The 25,188-nt window shown below is 42.5% G+C and overlaps 1 protein-coding gene across 1 annotated transcript in view; it reads right to left on the reverse strand.

Annotated features, from left to right (window-relative positions):
• Positions 1-25,188, reverse strand: part of LOC110045524 (protocadherin Fat 4-like) — a 42,895-nt gene that overhangs the window by 4,108 nt on the left and 13,599 nt on the right. Inside the window, exons 8-29 of the mRNA XM_089275926.1 lie at positions 22,170-24,509; positions 19,887-21,689; positions 19,024-19,310; positions 17,720-18,386; positions 16,564-17,167; positions 15,636-15,940; positions 14,458-14,696; positions 13,333-14,071; positions 12,290-12,454; positions 11,087-11,560; positions 10,226-10,443; positions 9,093-9,498; positions 8,099-8,971; positions 7,329-7,640; positions 6,236-6,556; positions 5,320-5,555; positions 4,981-5,146; positions 4,305-4,645; positions 3,872-4,217; positions 2,338-3,114; positions 1,518-1,703; positions 732-996 (exon numbers count right to left, since the gene is read on the reverse strand). Of these exons, the coding sequence (XP_089132052.1) occupies positions 732-996; positions 1,518-1,703; positions 2,338-3,114; positions 3,872-4,217; positions 4,305-4,645; positions 4,981-5,146; positions 5,320-5,555; positions 6,236-6,556; positions 7,329-7,640; positions 8,099-8,971; positions 9,093-9,498; positions 10,226-10,443; positions 11,087-11,560; positions 12,290-12,454; positions 13,333-14,071; positions 14,458-14,696; positions 15,636-15,940; positions 16,564-17,167; positions 17,720-18,386; positions 19,024-19,310; positions 19,887-21,689; positions 22,170-24,509 (12,070 nt within the window). The remainder of the gene's footprint in view (positions 1-731; positions 997-1,517; positions 1,704-2,337; positions 3,115-3,871; positions 4,218-4,304; positions 4,646-4,980; positions 5,147-5,319; positions 5,556-6,235; positions 6,557-7,328; positions 7,641-8,098; positions 8,972-9,092; positions 9,499-10,225; positions 10,444-11,086; positions 11,561-12,289; positions 12,455-13,332; positions 14,072-14,457; positions 14,697-15,635; positions 15,941-16,563; positions 17,168-17,719; positions 18,387-19,023; positions 19,311-19,886; positions 21,690-22,169; positions 24,510-25,188) is intronic.

A 25,188-nucleotide genomic window follows, 5' to 3' on the forward strand; every position in this document is an offset into this window, starting at 1 on the left:
CTGAACTGTAGGGAAGATATTTGAGTAAAATTTGGAAATTCAAGAACAACTTTATTTGACAATTAGACTATGAGCCAGATATTACTATCGCTTGATAGTTGACGAGGGCACAGCCAGAGTCTATACTATCACGCATAGAAATCGAGAGCGAAAAATCCTGGTTAAGGGCTAAGATATCTTGGTCTTAGTTTTAATTTCTTCGTTTATATGATCTTTATCTTATAATTTTTTAGTGTCTTCTTTTAACCTATTTATATTCTAATTTTATTCGTCATTGTATTATCATCGTAATTCTTAGAAACATCACATGTTAACTTATGCTGACTTTAAAATTATATCATTGTCACTGAAAAACGCCCTTTAGGGCGAGTCAGTGAAGTTTGTATTGCATTGTAATGGTCGATCAAATCAAAGAAAATCTAACGTTTGAGAAAGTTATCAAAATTTATCATGCGTCTGTCCTATCATTGATAATGAATTTCGTCATAACATTGTCAAAGTAGCTGTGAATCCACGAGGCGATAGCAGAGTGGATCCGCAGACCACTTTGACAATCTTATGACGAATTTCATTGTCAATAACAGGACAGACGCATGAAGAACTGACGTCAATTTGCTTTTTACAATAACAAATTGTCATATTGGCCCCTGTTGACGCATCCGCTTACTGACAATGAAAATTAGCCAGTGAGCGCGCGAGAATTTCTGCAGTTATCGTAAAACATTGTTTACCGAGATGTAGTTTCTCTTTTCTTTCTTCTTGCTCCTTCCGTCACTACTGTGACCTCTGCAATTCTAACTTCAGCTCCCAGTAGCTGAGAGATCTTCTCTATAAACAGATCACGATTTGCCTCAAACTCTTCCAAACTTATGTCCAGTTCTAAATCGACCATTGTCTGTTCCGCATCAATCGTGTCGATGCGAACCCTGATGGGATCACTGGTCAGCGGTGGGGAGCCTTTGTCTCTAGCGCGCACGCGCAGCACATATTTCTGACCTGAGAAAAATAAAAATAAAGAAGCATGGTAAGTGATAAGCTAGTCCTGATGTTGTATACAGATATACAAATATACAAATTCTGGTCCATAGACATTTCTTATCATGTTGTACAGCACTACTAACCGTAATGTCAAATTCCCATCGTGGGTCTCCATACATTTCTTATAGTACTCGTTGGGAGAATTTCATGATTTGTTTTCTTTTTAACGTTAAATCTATATATCAACATACAAAGTCTCCTTTCTGTCCTCCATTCACATTCTTCACTACTAGTTTGGGAGAATCTGATGATGTATCGACCTCTTAAACTCTCTAATATCAATGAACAATTTCTCCTCACCTCCTCACCAGTCTCTATACATTTCTTATAGTACTAGTTGGGAGAATCTAATGATGTATTAACCCAGTAAACTCTGATGACAAGAGACAAATTCTCCTTACTACTCTGCATAAATCTCTTGGGTCACTAGTTGGGAGAATTTGTGATTTCAGAAACAGGCTGTGTGAAGTTACACCTACCATTCTCAGGAGATGACGTCAAGCGAATTCCACCATCACTGCTTCCAACCTCAAAGAACGAAGAAGATTCCTCCAGCTGATATTCCACCGTCCCAGCATCACCTGAGTCCCGATCCGTTGCTTTCACTGTTACGATAGGCACAGAGTTTAATGCGCGGTCATGGCGAATACTGGTTTCGTACAAATCTGAAAAGTCAGGGTCATTAACAGAAAAAACTTTAAATGGGGGCTTCTTCATGGCAGGAACTTGCGTACAGTCGAACCCTATTTAGGGGCCACCCTCCGAGAAATGGGAGGTGGCCGCTTAATAGAAGAGGATTCGTCATGAATTAGCATGTCGTTAGGCTTAGAAGGGGTAAGGAAAATAAAAGGTGGCCGCAGCAGCTTAATTGAGGAGGCTGGTTAACACGAGTTCTATTTATAGTATTTTACCGATTGTAATTTCTAGACTTTAGTAACTGACCGGGAGGTCGCTTAATAGAGGTTCGACTGTATATTTTTATGTACTCGGTTGTAACGCGCCATAATAACGAGTTTTATTGACACCCCAAAACGACCGAATAAAAGTCGTGCATCTGCTTTCAACTTAGGACTGCTTTCTTTTCTTCAAAACTAATAGTATATTTAAAGCTAGTAAAGGACTTCTATTTGTCAGGCTTTGCAAAATTAATAAATACCCGTTTTTTCTCTAATATTTTTGAAGTATATATACAATGTAAGTCTTGGAAGACAGAACTAAGTTAAAACGACTTTTGCACGTTTTTCTAAATTCTCTAACAGGTAGATTCGTCAATTTGTTGACTTGAGTCAATTTACTAACCCCTTTCAATGATGGGACTGTTATCGTTCACATCCTCTATGTAAATAACCAGAGACACAGAACCACTCAGCCTGATAATCCCATTGTCCTGCGCAGTAACCGTTACATTGATAACCTTCACATTCTCGTAATCAAACACGTTTTTCACAGCCACTTCCCCGGTAGCGCTGTCGATGCTAAAATACTCCACGGGAGAATCATGGGAAATGCTGTACGTCAGCTCAGCATTGGCGTCACTGTCACGATCGTCAGCCGTTACCGTGGTAACCGAAGTCCCGGAAGGAGAATTTTCCGGGACGGACGCGTTGTAAAACAGTAAAGAAAAACTCGGGTTGTTGTCGTTCTGATCGAGGACGGTGATATAGACGTTCGTTATGTTGGATAAGTCGTTAGGGAACGCAGCGGAGTCTGAAGCCTTCACTTTGATTCTATACTCCTTGACAGTTTCTCTGTCCAACACTACAGCTGTGTACAGGGTCCCTTGGACAGGATGTATTGAGAAATGATTGCTGTTTTCTCCAGACATGATTGAATAAACCAGCTGGGCATGCGTACCGTTATCAATGTCGCTAGCCTGTACTGTTCCAACAGACGTTGCTATTGGTTGGTTTTCCACGACAAAGAACGTGTAATCTGCTTCGTTAAACGCCGGGGTGTTGTCATTACTGTCGCTAATACGCACGCGCACGTTGGTAGAGGAGGCCTTAGAAGATATCCCAGCATCCTCCGCTCTCACCATCAGGAAGTACTCTGGTGTGGTCTCCCGATCAAATGATCCTATAAATATAGGAAATTGGAATGAGAATGGCAAAAGGCTTAAAAGTCCAAAATAGCCGATTTTAAACTGAACTCAGCAACAAAAATCTCAGACTTTTCATTTTAAACTAGTTTGGTCTTATGAAAGGCCTGGCCCCAGTTGTTCGGAAGCTGGATAACGCTATCCACTGGATAAATCTCTGAGTGGATAAGTGTTACAAACCACGCTATCCGCTGGATGGTGATTTATCCAGTGGATAGCATGGTTTGTTATGTCAACACACTGGATAGGGATGTATCCAGTGGATTGTGTTATCCACCTTTCGAACTGCCCGGGCCAGGCCGATATTTTTTTAAAAATTAATTCAGGGCAAATTTAACACGGCTAAAAATATAAAGAGTTTCAGACGTCTCTTTTCGGCTATGTTTCATATTTAAAACCGGGCATTGTTAAATGTTAAATGTTGAATGTTTATAGTGGTCGATGCACTTCGCTACAACTCGCTAGTTTTCAGGCATGCCACTTAAACAGAATGAAACAAATATTGCAAATAAACATAACAGGCTTAAAAATCCCAACTGGTGGGAGGCAGACCAGTTGGCTATTTACAAGCATGACCGAGGAGTGTGCGATGCCTTTTAGCGTTGTTTATAAAATTAAAATGAAAATGTACTTTCTTCTCCACTCTTTGCGCTTTACAACAAAACAGAGCACTGTTAAGGTCTTTTCCAATCAATTATCAGTTATCTACTTTTTTAGCCATGCAATGTCACGTACCCACATTATATAGCATCCCAGTGGATGGCTCAATTGCCATGACATCTCCAGTGTTACCACTCATTATAGACCACGTGAGCAGTGCGTTATATCCGACATCAGCATCTGATGCAGTAACGTTCAGAAATCGCGAACCAACAGGGAGACTTTCCGATACAATCACAGTGAAAAGACTTTCACTGAAGACCGGTGAATTGTCATTGACATCTAAGATCGTGACGTTGACTGACACAGTTTCTGTCAGGGGAGGGGAGCCTTTGTCGGAGGTTTGTATTATCAGTGTGTAAAACGGAATATCTTCACGATCTAAGGACTTGTTGGTGATGATCATGCCTGACGGGTTTACCTGGGGAAAAGAGAACATTGATTAGCTGAAAAATCACTCATTTCTCAGCTCTCTCTTTGTTTTCAGGATGATTTATGGAAGCCGTACCTTAAATTGTGTTTTCGCATCTCCGCCGACAATTGAAAACTCTATTTCAGCGTTCACGCCGACATCCACGTCAGAAGCGTGCACCGGTATGACATCAGTGCCAGGGGGCGTGGCTTCTGAAATGCTTGTCAAATACAAAGTCGGGCTGAACACGGGTTTGTTGTCATTTGTGTCCGAAATGAACACACGCACTGCGCACAAACCGGTTAGCGGAGGGGTGCCGCCATCACGGGCTGTGATTGACAGATAGTAAGTGTCTTTGGTTTCTCGATCCAGGCCTGTCAGTGCGGAAATCACGCCAGAGGAACTGTTGATGCTGAACTTGCCGACGCCATCTCCACCTAAAGAAAAATTGGAATTTTATCTTGCTGAGCACTGAACAAGCGTAATCCAGATTTTTTTGTGCGTTTCCGTTTTGGAGATTCGAAATTCGATCTGAAAAATAACTCTATACGTGTGTTGTTAGCTCAACAGAAATCAAGGAAGTCCCCGAGATTGATGGTTTGATAACACTTGTTGCTAATTAAACTTTTTGTTGCTAATTAAACTTTAATTCATTCAAATTAATTTTCTCCAATCAAAACGGTTCCGTTACGAATCCATAGCCCCCTGGAGACGGATTTAGAAACTGTAAGAATTCTCCTTCATGTAAGACACACTGAAAGGGATCTCGTACCTGTGATACTAAAAGAGTGCTCAGCGTTGGTTCCAATGTCAGCATCTGTGGTGATGACCCGGGTAACTGAATACCCCGTGGGAACATTCTCTGGGATAGTGGACGTGTAAATCTCCTGGGTGAATAACGGGGGGTTGTCATTCTCGTCGGTAATGTGAATAGTTAACTGCAAAGTAAAGAGATTAACCAGTGAAAAATCTGTAAAAACAAATTTGGGGGAACATTTTACTGTGTGGTGGAACCCTGTCTCACGGGGTTCCAGTGTACATGCACTAATTGTTGTTTTATGGATTTTTCAGAGAACTTTTTGGCATTTTAGAAAGTGAAATACCATCGTACCTCCATTGTAGTAGATCTTCGGTCGCTCTCTTTTAAGGCCCTGTCCTGGACAGTGAGGTTCAGCACATAAAGGTCCCTTGTTTCTCTGTCTAGCTCAGCCCCCACAAAAACCCATCCCTCTTGAAGGTCTATAGTGAAGTCTATTCCTCCATTCAGTCCACCACTGATGGTATATTCGAGCTGGCCGTCGAGTCCTGTGTCCGAGTCGGTTGCGTTTGCGTCAAACACTTGGGAACCTGGGAAGATAATATAACACGGTCTTATGGTCACGATTACTTGAAGGAATAATAACATTTCAACATCACACTTCCTTATAGTTAGTTGCTCTCGACTTTTGAGTCTGGAGATGAAACCCCAATGTGTGACCATTCATATGAAAGCTATTGAGCAGTACTTTCATGTGGTACTTTTTATTATGCTGTACAAGGTGGTTCTAACTTTTAAGTCTGTGGATGAAACCCTAGTGTGTGACCATTCAAATAAAAGCTATTGAGCAGTACTTTCATGTGGTACTTTTTATTATGCTGTACAAGGTGGTTCTAACTTTAAAGTCTGTGGATGAAACCCTAGTTTGTGACCATTCAAATGAAAGCTATTGAGCAGTACTTTCATGTGGTACTGTTTATTATGCTGTACAAGGTGGCTCTAACTTTTAAATCTGTCTATGAAACCCTAGTGTGTGACCATTCAAATGAAAGCTACTGAGCAGTACTTTCATGTGGTACTTTTTATTATGCTGTACAAGGTGGTTCTAACTTTTAAGCCTGTGGACGAAACCCCAGTGTGTAACCATTCAAACGAAAGCTATGGTACCGAGTACTATCCTGCACAAAGTGGTTTTAAAACTTTAATTATAAGTCCGCGCATGAAAAACCTCCCATCTAGTTCTATAGAAATGAGCGTCAAATTTTCTCACCAACAGCCGTAGCTTCTGAGATAGTGACAGTGTAATTCGAGAACTGGAAAGTGGGTGTGATCTCGTTTACAGCTTTGACATACACGGTTATTATGACAACAGTCACGTGACTTGGCACACCATGGTCCCTCACGTGAATCTCTAAGCTATATTCACTTTGGCTTTCATGATCTAGGTCATCATTTACGAGCACTGTACTGTTGTCCATTCTAAACTTGTCCTCAGGGTCTCCACTGACGATTGCGAACGAGAGATTGCCATTGGGTCCCAGGTCTTCGTCTGTGCAGGTGAGGGACGTCACGTTTGAGCCACGAGGAAGATCTGAAATTGATATAAAATTATTGATTAGTATTAAAATGAATTAGATCTTGGAAAGTAATTAAACCTGATTGGAGGGGTAGACTTCCATTATTGACGATTCTTCTTATTTTGCGGTGTCCAAAAATGTCTTTGCTTTCTCCAGAGACTACTTTGTCTTAAATGTTTGATGGAGTTTTCATTTAGTTCAAATTTTCTTTGATGCAACGCGCGATAAAATTATAATGGGTGATGGCTTGCATTACAAGTGTTTTCTGTTTGTTTGTTTGTTTGTTCTTATTTTGCGGTGTCCAAAAATGTCTTTGCTTTCTCCAGAGACTACTTTGCCTTAAATGTTTGATGGAGTTTTCATTTAGTTCAAATTTTCTTTGATGCAACACGCGATAAAATTATAATGGACGGTGGTTTGCATTACAAGTGTTTTCTGTTTGTTTGTTTGTTTGTTTTGTTGTTGTCTCAGTTGTGTTTGTCTTTGTTCGTATTTGACGTTTTGCAATTGTAGTTTTGTTTGTTGTTATTTGTTTGTTTGTTTGTTTGCTTGCTTGTTGTTGTTGTTTCAGTAATGCGAGCTGTTTTCTGGCGTGGCAGTTCTTGATTAAGTTGTTTTTTAGTTGCAGTTATTTTCGCAGTAATTGAGTAGTTGCGGCTTCAAATCTCTTACTTGCGCTAGTGAGTAGAAGAGGTCCTACAGATAACTCCTACTGTTCCAGATATCCATAATTAATTTTATTCCGGTGCCCTCCATCTAGGTTTAAAGCCTAGGCCTTTTACTTACCCTCCAAGATTTCCTCAGCAAATAAAGTTGTTGTACACACAGGTGGATTATCATTGACGTCTTCAACCGAAATGTACAGCGTCACGTTTGAATATTTGACATCCGGGGAACCTAGAGCACTGTCCTCTACCCTGAGACTGATGTTATACTGGTCAGTGGTCTCTCTATCAAGGCTCGAGATGAGCACCAGTCTCCCCGCCACCTCGTCCAAGTAGAATTTGTTATTGTCATTGCCGCTGACAAGAATGTACCGCAGGTCCCCGTGGATTCCGGTGTCATTGTCTGTGACTTGTGCTTGAAACACGACGGTTCCTTGGAAGGGAAACGTCAAAATATTACTACTGACTGCCGATAAAATCTTGAGCTAATATATAATATCTTATTACTATCACCTTTTAATTTTCGATCGTTCATTTCATTCCACTGCTCAATCTTTGATCTCACTCTAAAATCCTCAACATTTTATGTTCACGATCATTTGCAGGAAAGATATATTCTGCCCTCTCCCAGTCGTTACCTAGTAGTATTGAACGCTCCAAGAACACAATTCCCTCGTTTTCCCTCGTATCTGTTACCTTAGTGACTTCGGTCAGTCTCTCCTCAAATCTGTTGCACTTAGACCAGATCGTCTAAACATCTCTTTACTATAACTCTAACCTTCCTGTGAGCATTTAAATGCCCCTCTTGCAGTTAACTCAGTGAGAAGTTACTTATATTTCCCTTGATGTTGCTTGAAAATATAATAAAATATTATACGACTTTTTCCTTACCTAAGGTAATGTTCTCCAAGATGTCAATCTGGTAGAGCTGGTCATCGGCAATAAACATGGGCGCATGCTCATTGACCGGGAGAACACTAACAGTCACCGAGATATTAGTGTCCTTCACAGGCGAGCCGGAGTCAGTAACAGTCAGCAGAAGACTGAAAAGCGATTCTTCCTCGATGTTAAGTGACTTATTGAGTCTCATTTCGCCCGTGGAGGACACGTTGAATTTGCCTTTGCTATTTCCTTGCGCTATCTGATAGGACAGAAGCGAAGCAGAGTCTATATCTGTACAATTAGCTGTAAACACAACTGTCCCAACAACGGTAGACTCCAACAAAGTAACCACCTCAGCGCTCTGTGTGCACGAGGGGGCGTTATCATTGAGGTCCATAACACTTATGTTCACGATCGCCAGGCTCCATTTTGTTAGGGGCGCGGGAGCGTTGTCGGATGCGCGCACCGTTAAGCTGTACCGAGAAAGCACCTCGTGGTCCAGTGGCCTCCTAAGGGTCAAAGTCCCATCGCTGCTATCAAGTAGGAAACTGTTATCCTTGTTGCCGTTTGTTATAGAGTAGGACACGAGACCTTGAACTCCGCTGTCTCCGTCTTGAGCCTGCACTGTTAACAACGTTGTACCCACAGGGGTATCCTCGGTCACGGACAAGTTGTAGAAGCCATTTTGTGTAAATGTTGGGGTGTATTCATTGATAGCAGTGACGATGATGTAAATTGGCACTTCAGAAGAAAGTTGCGGAGAACCGTTGTCTGTGACAGCAATGATCAAGTCGTAGTATGTCTGTGACTCCCTGTTGAGGGCGCTGGACAAAGATAGGATTCCTGTGGTGGAATCTACAGCAAATGTAGAGTTTGTGTTTCCTGGAAAACAACGACTCTGATTTTAGTGAATGCCGACTGGAAGTACCGTGATTAACTGTAGCAGCTGCATGAAAAAAGCTTTACAAAAATCACTCAACTACATGTTTTGTTATGGCGTTACCTGAGGATATGTTGTACGTGATAACTGCGTTTTGTCCCTGGTCAGCGTCACTACACTGTAGGCTCACCACCGTACCATTGACCGTGAAGTTCTCCGCCATCTCAATGACGTAAGAGGAGTGGTTACAAAGCGGTGCGTTATCGTTGACGTCAAGCACTGTTACGTTAACTGTTGCTGTGGTCGATAAGCTAGGCGTGCCTTGATCTGTGGCTTGCACGATCAAAGAATACATCTCTGTTGTTTCACGATCGAGCTGCTTTCGCAGTTCGATCACGCCCGACTTAGGATCGATTTGAAATCTTCCTTCCGAGTTACCATCGATGAACGTGAAGACGATGAGGCCGTCCGGTCCATGGTCGTTATCTGTGGCTGCCACTGTAGCAATTGTGGTGCCAATGGCGGTGTCCTGAAATAAAATACAGAGCGCTAGCATGAATGGCTGGACATGAGCAATTAAGGGTAACAGTCTTGTGACTAACAAACCCGCCTTTGGCGGAAAAGTAAATCATAATGGCGAATTTTTTATGCGTATGTCCAAGCCATCTATTGTTAAACAATTTCAAGTTAACGCAAAGATTAATTCTAACTCCGACCGATCCATATAATGGTGAGATTTTACTGCTTATATAATGATTTCTCTAACCCTCGATTTTTGGAACCTCCCTATAACTCGAACCAAAAGTCGTTTCTCTCTCCTCAGTCAAACACTGTAATTGTAGCCCCGATTTTTCAAACCAATTTTCTTTTTCCTTGGAGGTTCTTGGAGGAAATTGTCCTCGGCCTCCCCATGGAGATTACATGAACTCGCTATCATTTACACCCTTTTTAACTGCTTCTGACATACCTCTAACTGTGCAATCTCGGATGATTTTCCTCTCATGCAGGGTTGGGGAGCAATGCATGAATTTAAAACGTTTGTTTGATTGATTCATTGATTGATTGATTGATTGATTGACTGACTCACTGACTGACAGACTGAATGACGCACTGACTGACTGACAGACTGACTGACTGACAGACTGACAGACTGACTGACAGATTTACTGGATGACTCACTGACTGAAAGACTGGATGACTTACTGACTGACTGACATACTGAATGATTGATTGATTGATTGAACACTGCGACTCACCTCTGAATGGCTGACTGAATATGTCGAGTTACTAAACACCGGTGTAAACTCATTCGTTCCGGTGACCTGGATACTAACAGTTGTGTCAGTGGAAAACTGGGGCGAGCCTCCGTCCGTGACAGTTACCACTAACAGATAAGACTTTACAGACTCAAAGTCAAGAGCCGTAAGTGTCGTCACCAGACCATTTCCATCCACAGAAAACACAGTTGTATTACCTAAAGGGGTAGGATATACTGTTATTTTCATAAGAAATAATGTTGGATAGAAATGTTAGGCTTATATCAGATGTTATCCTACAAATGTGCAAAGACGGCCGGCGTGCACTGCAATGTTGAAGGTATTGTGGGTAGTGGTAGATCAAATTTCAAGAAATTTAAGCACGACTAAAGGAAAACCATGAATACTTTTTTTATTGGAATCAATGATCGCGCTTTCCTTCGCACTGAAACACTATGAACAAAAGTGAGTCGACCAAGGAGTTGCGAGCTAACAACCACTACCCATGTTACCTTTCTTGATCATCACGTATGCGTTTACGCTTTTGTAGGGGAACTTTTCTCCAAACTTCTATAACTTTTTGAGATAAGTTGACTTAGTGTATCAACTGGATGCTGATGAGTGCAGAAATGAAGAGAGTCCTGTCACGTTTGAACTCTGAAAAACACCGTCAAAGATTTACTGAAACGTTTCATACAGCTTTACGTGGCCCCTAATGATCATGTTTGTGCCTACTTTTTATTATTGGCTAATACGCGAAAAATTGATGCTATTAATGTTTCCTGGAATAGGGTAAGGCATTTCCGCGTGGAAAGAAAGTTTGCTTTTTCTAATTTAATTTCGCTTTCTCGTAATACTAACCTGTGGTAATCGTGTACGAACTGATTATATTTGGTGAGAGATCTGCATCAGAACAGGTCAACTGCGCAACCGTGGTTCCTATAGCAACAGACTCGTTGATTGACGCGCCGTAAATACAAGGAAGACAGCTGGGTGCATTGTCGTTAATATCCGTAACTGTAACTACAAGCGTGGCTGTGGACGACAAGGGAGATATCGGATCTTGATCAGCGGCTTCAATTACAAGGCTGTATGAGCCTGTTTTCTCTCTGTCCAGCGGACGCTTCACAAAAACCAAGCCATCGGTGGGTCTGATGGTAAACGCGTCATTGACATTCCCGGATGTAATTGCGTAGTTAACCAGGCCATATACTGAGCCGATGTCGAGATCAGTGGCTGTGACATTGGACACTAGTGTTCCCACCGTGGCGTTCTCGGGTACCAGGGTGGTATATGATCCGCCATTTGTAAACTGTGGAGTGTGTTCATTAACATCTGAAATAAAACAAAATGAAAAGAATAGATTTATTTCATGTGCTTTCATCAATGTAACAGTATTTTACTACAGCACCTTCTCAAACTCATTAATAATTCATCGAGCTTAAACAAAGGAAATCATGACCGTGACGGTGTTTGGATATAAAGTATAGATTTTTACGATTTTATTTCTCCGTTTTCTCCTTAGTTTTAGTTTCGATTGAGAAGATATATCAAACACTCGAGACAGTGTTTGACCACATTTCCAAACACCTCGAAGTTCTTTAAAAATACTCCGCTACGCGTCATATTTTCAACTCTCTTCTCAGTGATTAAAAATGTAGTCAAACACGGTCTTTCGTGCTTGATATATTTCGTACAGAACACATAGGTATAGCAATCAAATGGCGACGAGTGAAATTGGGGGATAATTTCACACGCGTTTTGCGAAAATTCTTATAATTTCCCGAACCTTTCAAGTGAAATTATTTCCTTATTTTACCAGTATACCATTTGATTGCCTTTTACTATCATGGGTGACAAATTACGCTCACAATCGTAGGTTTTCCATAGTAATTATATACGAAAAAAAAAAACCAGTTGTTGCAATTCGCCGAAATAAAACCGCTGATCATTTAGTGCAAAGAGACAAGATCCCGAGCTAACCACTTTGAAAGAACAAGGAAACAACTTGAAGTTTTAAACTTTCGTCTCTTAGTTTCATCAATTCTTTTTCGACCAACTTACCAGTAACCGTGACAGATACTTTCGCGATACTGGAGAGCGGTTGTGTAGAATGCCTGTCCGTAGCTGTGATCTCAAGAGAATAGAAAGAAGTTGTTTCTGCGTCGAGTGCTGTCGCCACACTCAAGAGGCCCTCATCTGTGATGGAGAAATCCGTGCCAGTATTGCCTGACGAGTAAAAAATGTAACAGTATCTTACGTGGGTCTTATGCAGTGTCATGTAGGTATTTACGACAAATTAGACAGTGAAATTCATTTCTGAGCGTCTAGAGTACAAATTGAAACAAATGCGAAAATTAACAAAGGTCTCGAGAAGGACATGGTGGTTTTCTGTGAGGAATATTTGGAGGTTTTGGATTGAAACAACGAAACAATTAGTTTTTAAAGAGGCTACTTTGCTGCATCTGCGGATACGTAAGGCACTTAAATCACCAAATATAAACTAACTGCCTTTGCGAGTTTAGGAGGTTGGTGTTTCGACCGTTAGTTCTTTGTCGAAGCAAGTTCATGAATCCGTTTGAGGGACGAGGATTGATGTGGACTGTATAAAAGTCTGCTGTCAGTTTAAAATCTGGCCTTTTTCTAATTTGCATCGTAGTTACAAACGCGATTTCTTGGATAGCATGTTTTAAAGCGTTTTTTCTTAGTTGCTATTAGGCCTCACGCAAAGGCATGGTATTGGTGGCACAGTCTTCGTAAAATACGTTTTGTTCAGAAAAATAAATTTAATTCTATAAATTGCAATAGAGCGGTTTTCAATTCAGTGTCGTAAAACCAAAACCAAACCAATATTACTTACCAGTTAGACTACTAAGCCAATCTCAAACCACGGTAAAACCAAAACCAAAACCAAAACCAAAGTAATTGCCTGATTACTTTCGACACTCAATTGAAAACTGCTCTATTTAGAGAGGAAGCCATGCTAGCCCTAACTAGTTTTCATGCCGGTCTTCTATCGAGGTCGAATTAGAACCTGCTCCAGTTCGCGTTCTGGCACTTGGCAATGAACGAAACAAAAGAACCATAGCGGGATTTGAGATATTTACCTGACGTTATTCCCATAAGAAACTCTCCATTTGTACCAGAATCAGCATCTGCGCATGTCAAGTTCAGTATGTTAGTAAACACGGCCGTATCTTCTGCTATGGTCACGCTGTACACCGTTGGAGTAAACGTCGGTGCGTTATCATTCTCGTCACGCAACATCACAGTCACATTTACACTTGACGATTTAGGAGAAGCTAAATCTCCATCAGTGGCGCTCACCGTCAAGACATATGACGTTTCAGCTTCGTAGTCCAACGCCTGCTTTAATACAATAGCACCGCTGACCTCGTCAATGTAGAATGGCGAACTGCTGGCCAGGGAGAACGCAAGCTCACCCTGCGAGCCAGCGTCACTATCTGTAGCAGTGACTGACAGAACAGTAGTACCTATAGTTGTGTTCTCTGAGATCGTCACATTATAATAAGACTGGCTAAACGCGGGCGCGTGTTCGTTCAGCGGAGTCACAATGACGTCAACGTGCGACAGAGAGGCGAGCTGTGAGTTGATTGGTGAACTACTGTCACGTGCCTCTACTGTCAAGGAATATGATTGAGCGTCTTCAAAGTCGAGGTTTCTCGCTGTGGTGATTTTGCCGGTGCTGGAAGATATGTTGAAGTAGCTGTCAGGGTCTCCGTCTGTTATGCTGTATACAAGGGCTGAATTAGGACCCAGGTCCTGGTCGGTACATTGTAGTTGAGTGACATTGGAACCAGCTGTGGTGTTTTCATAGAATTCGACCTGTAACAGGAAATTTTAAATCTTCACTTGCTCTCATTATTGTACTATTTAGTGGTAAGTCAGGAACGCAATGGCCAAGCTATGAAAACGCGCAAGAAACTGCTTGCACATCGGCTCTTGGTACTTGACCAATACGCTTGGCTTATTTCTTAATGAAGCCTATGGCGTCCCTCATTAGCTGTTACTTGCGCGCGAAAATTCAAAACTGACCAATCGGAGGTACGGATCCTTCCAGGGATACGTCATCAGAATGGAATGTTTCGGGTCCAGGCTTACGCGTCTCTATAGAGTGGCTGATAAATTGAGCGTATAGGGAGAGATGTTTACTCAGACTGAATTCAAACAAGAAAATTAAAAAAATGTTCTTCTGTTGAATTATACGTCACCTTGTAATGATCAGGAGAGAACACAGGATCATTGTCATTCACATCAGTTACAGTAACAGTGACATTCACAGATGCTGTTTTTATGTCAGCTATGTTAGGATCTCGGTCACCAGCCGTGACAGTTAACGAGTAGGTGTCGACATCTTCTCTGTCCAGACTCGTCTTCACTCGGATCACACCACTGTTGGTGTCGATATAGAACGGAGCTGATAATGGCGTCATGGAGTATGTCACTTCACCTGAAATATTATACAAACATCAATATACCATACTTCATCAAGAGTTCCATGAACTCCTTATTTCTTCTACTTAGACCACTTCACCTTCTTATAACCTCCCCATGTATTACAGTAAAAATACAGGTATATCTCTAATAAGCCTATTAAAATTTTGATAACGCCTCCGCATAGCATCAATTGACAGCTAAGCTTTCCAATCATTCCTCTTTCTATTAACTAATGGTAAGCCCTCCTGTCAGACTAACCTAGCCTTCGAGCTGGCTGTCGTGTTTGGATTTTCCGCTTTTCTTTGCATTCTTTCTCGTTTGTCTTTTTGGGGAGGCTTCTATGTATTGGCTTTCGCGTGAGCGAGTTACACGCCAAGACTTTCTTCTTCTATAAGCCCCCTTTCTAGGAGACTCTTACTTATAAAAACGTATATATGGAGTTAAAGAATAGGGTTTCGCTTTACTCGCTTTATTTATGAGTAGTCTTCCAATCAAATCCAATCAAGTTAGTTACCGCCCTCTTTTATCAACAGCTTCTTCTTGGTCAATGTTGGCTTTCCCACATTCCGCAAAATAGCTAATGATATCTGCTAGGGTAATTTATTTCAGTCATATACTGAGCAATAGCCTCTTCCAGGCGTTCAGTTAGTTGGGGCGCAGCGCGAAAAAATATATATAAAAAAAGCGCTTCCTTTTTTCGCGCGCTGTTTTTCGCGCTGCGCCCCAACTAACTGAACGCCTGGAAGAGGCTAACTGAGCAATATACAATTAATCAAAAATATCAAACAAACACCGGTAATAAATATTATACACAAACGCCTTAAACTTGACGTTTCGTATGCTGTTTATGTTATATTCTTAATCACACTACCATAGCCCATGAAAAAGATTAAATAGAATTTGGTCAACTGTTAGCCTTGTCAAATCATTCTGCCTTCCCTCGCTATTTTACCTTGTAATCCATCATCTTGATCAGTAGCTGTTACCCTCAGAATTGACGTCCCCACAGCAGTATCTTCTGCTACACTCGTCGAATATTGAGCTGAACTAAACACCGGCTCGTGCTCGTTCACCGCAGTGACGTCAATGCTTATTTCCATGACGACGGATTTTTGAGATGACGATGGACTGCTCGAGTCACGTGCCAGTACTGACAGCGCGAAACTGGGCGTGGTCTCGTAATCTAGCCACGCGGCTGTGGATAAAGTGCCGTTGGAATCGATAGTGAAGCTAGTGTTGGTGTTTCCAGATGAGATACTGTGAAAATGTACAAGAGTGGTCAAAGTCTAATTTCTCCTTGCAAATTCAATACGTTGTCAAGACGACAGACAATGAGAATATAGGAAATCATCAACTTGGGAATATTGTCTTGATGTACTAAAAAATTTTCTCAACTGATATATAACGAAACGTACACTAATTGGTAAGGAGAATTGATCAGTGCTGCCTAGCCTCCTGTGCCGACGATCTTTGGGCTCGTCACGCAATCTTTCTTCCCCCACAAACGTTTCTTGTAAAGGGGTGCGTGCGTGACGTCGTGACAAGTCATAAGGACGTCTGGGAAGGAGGCTATTAGTTGGCCCGAGTATTCAGAAATTTCCTACAGCAAGACATTTCGTCGAAGCAACGCTACAATGCTTAGAGCAGTCAACAGTAACATAAGAAGTGACAAAAACAAATTCGTTTGGACAGGTGCTTACATTCAACTCAGTGAGCCGTGAATGTAAAAAGAATAAATTGATAAATTAATGTAGGTTTAAGCCTGTCATAACGAACGAAAATCATGAACAGAATGATTCAACGCTGAGTGCAAAAAGAATCCGACTGTGATGTGATACAAGCAAAAAATCAGCTAAAAGATGCAAGTGTGGCGTCATTACCTATAGACTATAAGTCCATTGTTGCTTTCGTCATCATCAGAGCACGTGACACTCAGCACACTAGTTCCCAGGCCAGAATCTTCCCTGACGCTGGCACTGTATGATGTTGGGCTACACACCGGTTCATTGTCATTGGAGTCCGTGACGGTGATTGACACGGTGGCATTGACAGGGTTTTCTCCATCTGTAGCCTCGATTACAAGCGTGTGTGACGAGACTACCTCTCGATCCAGGCTCCTCATTAGCTGTATCGCTCCGTTGTCGGCGGATATGTGAAAAAAGAAACCGGTATTTCCAGAAATGATGGAATAAACCACCCTTCCGTGCGCATGTCCGGAATCGTCTCCGTCGTTCGCTGTTACCCGGAGGAGCTCTGTGCCTAGGCTTGTGTCTTCGGCGACTGAGACCGAATAACTACCACTGCTGGTAAATATTGGAGCATGCTCGTTGACAGCAGACACAGATATCTTGACAGACACCTCCGTGGACAGGCTAGGGACACCGCCGTCCGTCACGGTGATTACCAAGGAGTATGACGTGACTGTCTCGTAATCCAGTGTATCTGTCACGCTCACCACACCGCTACTTGATACGTTAAATTTTCCTGAATTATCAAAGGCAAAGGTTGATGATCTTAGATTTGACATACTTGACAGAACTGCAATTCTGATACACCATAAAAATATGTACCAAGATAATGATTAAAACTTGAACCCTAGCTTCTTGCGAGGTTGTTCCTTTATTAATGGAAAAGGGGTCAGAATTATAGCAGCTCTCGTAAGCTGCTGTTGTTCTATTATGGTAGCAGCTGTTATTGTTTTAAGGCTGGGGGCATTGATTCTGTCGTTTGTTCTATTGTTCTCTTAAAGGGTATCGAATCATTCATGTCAGACCTTACGGAAGATCTTACCCGATCCAAAAGGGTGCTTACCATAGTTTTATCACTCTACTAAAGAGTCCACTAGATTGATTACGCTAACAGTTGTCAGAAGGTTCAAACAGTATCTGGATAAGGGATACTGTGTGATTCCCGAACTCAATTTAAGGTGGGAACTTAATTAATCTAACCATTACGATTAGAGAAGAGAGCTTACGGTTCAGAGCACGTTTACACAAACTCTATTTCTTTTTTTGGTTGATGTCATGATAACCTTACCGTCCGAATTTCCTGAGGAGATAGTGTAACTCAACTGTCCATCACTTCCGCTGTCCTGATCACTACAATTCAGTGTGGCCACGACAGCCCCAACAGCTGCTGACTCCAGTATTGCAGGCGTCAGCAATGTTGGAAGGCATTCAGGGTAATTATCATTCACATCCACCACAATAACCGTCACGGTAGCCTGGGCACTAAGTGGGCTCCCTGAGTCTCCGTCCGTGGCGGTAACTGTGAGAGTGATCTGGGAAATGGTCTCGTAATCCAAACTAGACACCAATTCAACCACTCCAGTGTATTTATCAATCACGAAATTCCCGTATGTATCACCTGCAGTTACCGCGTAGGTAACGTCGCCTTGTGAACCGACATCTGCGTCACTAGCCGACACGGTGATGACGTCATGTCCTAGTGCCAGACTCTCAGCGGCTGTCACGTTGTAGGTATTGCTGGGTGTGAATTGTGGAGAGTGTTCATTGACGCCAGTGATAATGATGATGACAGTGGTAGTTGTTGCAAGCGGAGGTGAGCCAGCATCTGTGGCTTGTACTGTTATTTTGTAGTCTTGTGTAGTTTCATAATCTAAAGACGCGCTCGTGGTTATCACGCCAGTCGATGAGTTCACCACAAAGGCTCCGCCATGTCCAGACAGAATACTGTAGGTCACCTGAACATATCACACAAACAAACATATCACATAAATACCGTTATATTTCATAATAAGCCTCCCGAAAAACAAGCTCCCCAAAATTCGATCCTTTTAATAATATGACCGGCATCCGCCTCGAATATACGCCTATTAGTGTCGTTGAGTATGTTCAGAGAATTGTGATGTTCAGCTAACGGAAACATCACTTGTTTTGTCCTTTTGGAATATCGTTTATCTGATTTACACTGATGCATCTAAAATTTTTGCACTGTCTCAAATTGGAAATCCTTTCCAAAATAGCGTAGAAGTAAAACATGATTGATACGCTAGATCCAATTTCGAGATGAAAATGAATCCATGGATCAGAGATATTCTTGGCGACGTGTTTAGAGACACAAACATAGGGACTGCTCCAAGTCTGTTCAGTTTGTTTGTGATCCTTCTCAGCAATGGCAAAATCATGGCGTAAAAATGCGTGAAAACGAGAGGCGAAGTAATTCTAGCCACTAATAATTCGCTCTTTCACGGTAAGAACCGCTGAATACACAGACTAAACAAATACATGAAAGCTCAGTGATAATACAAATATCCTTCTTTAGTTTTTCCTCGTACTGCATAAGCTTTGAATCATGTTTTAAAATTAGAGTCAACAAACCTCTCCATTTGAGCTGAAATCCAAATCAGGACACGACACGCTGATCACGGAAGTAGCAACAGCCGCGCTTTCCGCTACTGACGCCGCGTACACAGCCTCTCCACATACGGGACTATTATCATTGACGTCACTAACCGTGACGTTAACGGTAGCCAATGAGTTGCGACCCCCAGAATCCGTAGCGGTGATGGTAAAGGAGTAAATGTCGTGTGATTCACGATCAAGAAGAGCATTGCTAGAAATAACTCCAGTGTTTTCATGGACGGTGAAGTAAACACTGTCTGCTCCTGTGTTAGAATAAAATGTTACAATATTAAAACAGTTCCAGCACGATATCTAGTCAGATGTGCAATTCAATACTCTCAGATCAAAGGAAATTTGAAATAATAATAATAATAATAATAATAATAATAATAATAATAATAATAAAAACAGTTAGGCAATAATGAGCCAAAAAGGAAAATGGATGCTTAAGATTGGGATTGATTGCAAACGAAAAACTTGAAAAATTAAGGCTACATCTTTTGAGGTGCATTCTCAACGGTGGGGCTCCTTAATATCTTAAGCATTCAAGAATAGAGGCTTTTACGCGAACATTTTTATTCCCTAGAACACAGATTTCAGTTCACCTCAATCTGTGGCTAGGTTTATGACAAGTCACTGATTCGCAGACGGTAACATAGTATCTTCATAAAAGTAGTACATGAAGATATAACTATGTATGCATTACGGACCTACGTAGTGATTCTATTTCACTTACACTACAGTTTTATTACACTTTATACATGTATACACGATAGCAAAGCGTCCACAGCCGCACACAGACGCTGAATACAAAATAAAACACGCCCTTAGTAACTCACCTGACAAAGCGTACGTAACAACATCTCCCAGATCCGCGTCACTCGCCGTTATCCTAACAACACTCGTACCAGGACTCACATCCTCGGCCACGCTAGCACTGAACCATGCACTGCTAAATACTGGATCATTATCAATTTCGTTAATCACTGTAATTATTATAGTGGTCGTGCCTGTGTTATTAGCGCTGTCTGTTGCTGTTAGAGTCAGCGAGTAGCCTTGGACAGACTCGTAGTCAATGTTACTCCCGGTTTGTATCAAACCACTGCTTGTCACAGTAAAGTGTGAACTGTTAGTGCCTGAAAGTGAGTACGCCAGCAAGCTGTCAGCGGCATCTTCATCTGAGGCCGTCACGGTCATGACAGAGGAACCAATCACAACGTTTTCAGTCACGTGACCGTTGTAAGAAGCGCTGTTGAATGTAGGCGCCTCGTCATTAAGGTCGGTGAGAGTCACTATAATACTGGACAGCGTTTTCCCGCCGTTTCCATCGTCCGCTTGCACGGTTAGTACGTAAGACGGCGTCTCTTCGTAATCTAGAACCACAGCAGTGCTTACCACGCCATTTGCACTGTTAACAGCGAAATCTGAACTGGTAATCCCAACAAAACAGTAAACGATAGTGTCATTATCTTGATCACTTGCGGATACTTGCAAGATACTAACAGAAGATGTGACGCCTTCATTCACTGTTAAAGAGTACGATGCATTAAAAAACACTGGAGGGTCGTTGATATCATTGACTGTTATAGTTAGGGGTGTGGCCACCGTTGTTGTACCGTCCGAAACTGAGATAGTCAATGAGTATGAACTGAAGCTTTCAAAGTTGATTTCGCTGGCCGTTGATATGACTCCAGTGATAGAGATGACAAAGTCGGAGCTGTTTGTTCCCGAGAGTGCATACGTAAGGGTCGAATTTTCATCTTCGTCTGAGGCTGAAGCCAGAACAACTTGTGTTCCGATGTCGATGTTTTCATAGATGGCAGCGCTAAATGGAGTACTCTCAAACGAAGGCGAGTCGTTTTGGTCGATAACTTCCACAGTGAGGGTCGAAACGTTAACACCACCTTCACCATCAGAGATAGTGACCGTCAAAACGTAAATGGCTACATCTTCAAAATTCAAAGCCTGCGTTAACGTGATTAGGCCAGTTAAGGAGTGGATCGTGAAGTGGGAGCTTCGTGGTCCAGAAAGCGTGAAATGCAGCGTGTCGTTGTCGGGATCAGAGGCGTTAACCGTGAAACCCAAGGCGGAAATATCATTTTCGTTAACTTGTACCGAGTAAGGCGCGTCCAAAAAAGTCGGAGAATCATTCGTGTCAGTGATGGTAATGATCAGCGGTTGACTCACTGTTATGCTGCCATCGCTAACGCTTACAACTAGCGAATAGTAACTCAGGACTTCGTAGTCCAGTTCCTGCGCGGTCAAAATTAACCCTGTAGATGAAGAGATCTGGAAATGAGAGCTGTTTGTGCCCGATAGCGCGTAAGTGAGCGTGTAATTGCTATCTTGATCGGTGGCTGTGATTGGAAGCACGCTTGTACTGTCCGGGAGATTTTCACATACAGAGGTGCTATAGGGTGTGCCTCGGAACACGGGTGCGTCGTTCAAGTCATTCACATTCACCGTCATAGTAGTTGTGGCCAGTCCTCCGCGGCCGTCACTGACCTGGACTGTCAGGATGATCTGAGGGTCTTGTTCATAGTCTAAGGCTTGTGTAAGGCTGACTACACCCGTTTTTGAGTGAATGGAAAAAGAACTGCAAGCAGCTCCGTAAAGTGAAAAAGTAAGCGTGTCCGCTGGACCTAATGACAGAAATTCAATATTAGCAAACGGTCAATGCAGCAAAACTCAATGTGTTGGACTCCGTATTCGTGGTTTTAACCTGACTTTATCACTACCATGTCTGCAGAAATTAGGAAAAGATTTGCAATTAGCTTCTTTATTTGTGCAAAAAAATCTCTGCTCGCTTTGAATTTCTCTGGATTGGCGGCTATCCATCAATAGGGAGGCCGGAATAGGAACGGCTTCATGTGAAGGATTTTAAAGGAGATAAAGGAGCAGCGTCATGGATACCACAGCTTGAAAAAAGTTGGTCACATTTTTCAAGTTTGCCTTTCCCGTTCGTAACCCTTAATCGTAATTAACCACGCCTGTTTTGCAATTTTTAGTTTGTTGTTACTTCAAGTTTGGTGTCAGTTCAAACCATTCGAGTTCTTGTTTATTTCAAAAATTTGGCGCGTTATCATTATATCTTAAATAATTTCTCAAAACACATGACTTACCGCTGTCCACGTCCACTGCAGTAACATTGCCCACCACTGCACTTGCGTCGTTCTCATCAACACTGACCGTGTACGGCGCGTTAGTAAACTGGGGCGAGTCATTGGTATCCACAACATTGACTGTTAAAGTTGTGTTGACATTTTCTGTGCCATCAGAAACAGTTATGGTGAGAGTATAAAATGGAACAGTCTCGTAATCGAGTATCTGGACCGTGGCTATAATACCAACTGAAGAAATCGCAAAATGATTACTGTTTGTTCCTGATAAGGTGGATGTAAAGGAATCGCTGGTGTCTTCGTCCGATACTGCTATTTCGTAAACTACACTTCCAGCGTTCAAACTCTCTTCAATGCTTGTAGTGTATGGAGCGCCTAAAATGACAGGCGCATCATTTTGGTTGACAGTTATGACAGTGAGTGACGCTGCAGTTACGCCTCCTATCCCATCAGACACGCGTACAGTCAGCGAATAAAGCGTCTGCAGCTCATAATTCAGCGGCACGCTCAAAGTTATAAGCCCAGTGGCGTAATTCATTACGAAGTCATCACTTCCGGTTCCGCTTAAAGTAAAAGTGATATTGTCATCATCGGGATCTGTAGCGTTGACGTCAATCACAGCTGCCGTGACGTCATTCTCGACAACAGTGACGTTAGCGGGTAGATTCGTGACGTAAGGTGCATCGTTGATGTTTGTTACAGTGATAGTTAAGCCTGCAGTGATGTTTAAAGTTCCGTCACTGACGCTAACGGTCAAAGAGTACGAGTTTACTGTTTCGTAATCAAGTTCTTGACTGGTCTCAATGAGACCGGAAGACGATGACATCTGGAAATGTCCGCTGTTTGTTCCCGATAAGCTGTAGGTTAAAGAGTCGCCGTCTGCATCTATGGCAGTAATTTTAATGACGTTACTTCCGCTGGAAAGATTCTCGCTGATGGTGGCCGAGTAAGGCGTGCCGAGAAACTGGGGAGAGTCGTTAACATCCGAGACAGTGACAGTCAAAGAAGTGGTCGCGACTCCACCATTACTGTCAGACACACGGACAGTTAGAGTGTAAAGTGACGTTACTTCGTAATCCAATGCTGTAGTCAAGGCAACCACTCCAGACGTCAAGTGGATCGAAAACAACTCGCTACCAGATCCCAAGAGAAGAAAGTTTAATGTGTCTGCAGTATCCTGGTCAGAGGCACTTACAGTGAGCAATGAGCTTGTGGTAGTGTTTTCTGCGACGGTGATGGAGTAAGGCGCGGCTACAAAGGTAGGAACGTCATTTTTGTCAGTGATGCTAATGGTGACAGCTTGAGAGATCGAGTCTACTCCGTCTGATACAACAACTGTTAAGGAATAAGAGCTAACAGATTCGTAATCAAGGGTAACAGCGGTCGTTATAATACCAGAGGCTGCGGCAATGCTGAAATCTGAGCTGTTCGTCCCGGACAAGCTGTATGTCAGGTTGTCAGAAGAATCTTCATCAATAGCAGATGCCTGCAACACTATAGTTCCGATAGATACATCTTCATCAAGCGACACGCTGTAAGGAGTCCCTATAAAACTGGGGCTGTCATTCTCATCAGAGACAGTCACGGTCAAAGACGACGTCGCTTGCCCTCCATTCCCGTCACGAACGATAACGCTGAGAACATAACTTGACTTTCGTTCGTAGTTCAACGCCGTGTTCAATGATACCAAACCAGTGGATGACAAGATGGAAAAATCGCCGCTGCCTACCCCTGATAGGAAAAATGTTAGCGAATCTCCGCTGTCCGCATCGGTGGCGCTTATTGTGTGTACGACAGCGCTGGCGTTGTTTTCGGGTACTGTGACAGTATAAGGCGCATTGGTAAAACCTGGCGCGTCATTCGTGTCACGCACGGTGATTGTTAAAGCTTCTGTTACAGAGCTTGTGCTGTCGGAAACAGAGATGTTCAAAGAGTAAGTATTCACGGTCTCAAAGTCTAAAGCTTGAGTCGTTGTTATAAGTCCTGTGGAAGATACAGCAAAATGACCGGAATTCGTGCCTGCGATGCTAAAGGTCAGTGAGTCATCCACGTCTTGGTCAGTCGCGGTGAGCTTCAAAACCGTAGAACCGCTGACTAGGTTCTCATCAACTTGAGCCGTAAATGGCGCGCTAACGAAGGCGGGGTCGTCATTTTGATCGACAACTGTCACATTGAGTGTGGTTTGTGCCATGCCGCTGTTTTTGTCAGAAGCGGTGACTGTTAAAAGGTAGAACGCAATAGACTCGTAGTTTAGCGCATGGCTTATTGACACGATGCCGCTGGTTGGATGAATGGAGAAGTCGGCGCTTCCTGGGCCGGAGAGTAGAAACGTGACGATATCACCTAGAAATGAAGGTTTAAGACTGTGTTAATATCTGGTCTAAGAAATAATCGCAAAGAAAGTTTAGGACAATTTACTCACGTGGCCAACAACCATGCCATTGTAATAAAACAAAAGAAAGCGTTTACATAAGAGAAGAGTACAGCTGCAACAGAATGGACCTTATCGGCAATACGGCGGCCATTTTGAATTTTCAAATGTCTATTATGGGATGCTTAGGGGGCAAATAATAGCTATTTGAAACAATAGAATTCAAAATGGCCGCCGTATCGCCAAAAAGGTCCATTGGTTTGGGATAACAACATGGCCACCGTTTCATTATAATGGAACACCAACATGGCTGAAGTGGAGTCGCGTGAAAAAAGTTTTATATTGAGCTATAATGAGAACGCCTGGTCGAAGTAAAGGTAAGGTAGATGACACCGCTGCAGAATGAAGTTAACACAAAGGTTTTCTTTCATGCGATTTTCATTGCTACGGAATTGTAATTATAAAGTCTGGACGATTTGCCTGACCACGGAAATGTTGTCCACGCTTGTTTTCTGGGCTCATTCAATCTCGCACCTAAACCCCGCGCATTTTGAGTCAGAGCTAACCGGAAGCGCGGCGCTCCGGACAGAACCACAAAACCTTGTTTCCGGTTTGACTGTGCGCGTGCGTTCAAGTTCAGTAATGGTTCTC

This window comes from Orbicella faveolata, unplaced genomic scaffold (genome assembly GCF_042242905.1).
Source record: "Orbicella faveolata isolate gen_17 unplaced genomic scaffold, um_ofav_v1 contig_4, whole genome shotgun sequence".
Taxonomy (NCBI): domain Eukaryota; kingdom Metazoa; phylum Cnidaria; class Anthozoa; order Scleractinia; family Merulinidae; genus Orbicella; species Orbicella faveolata.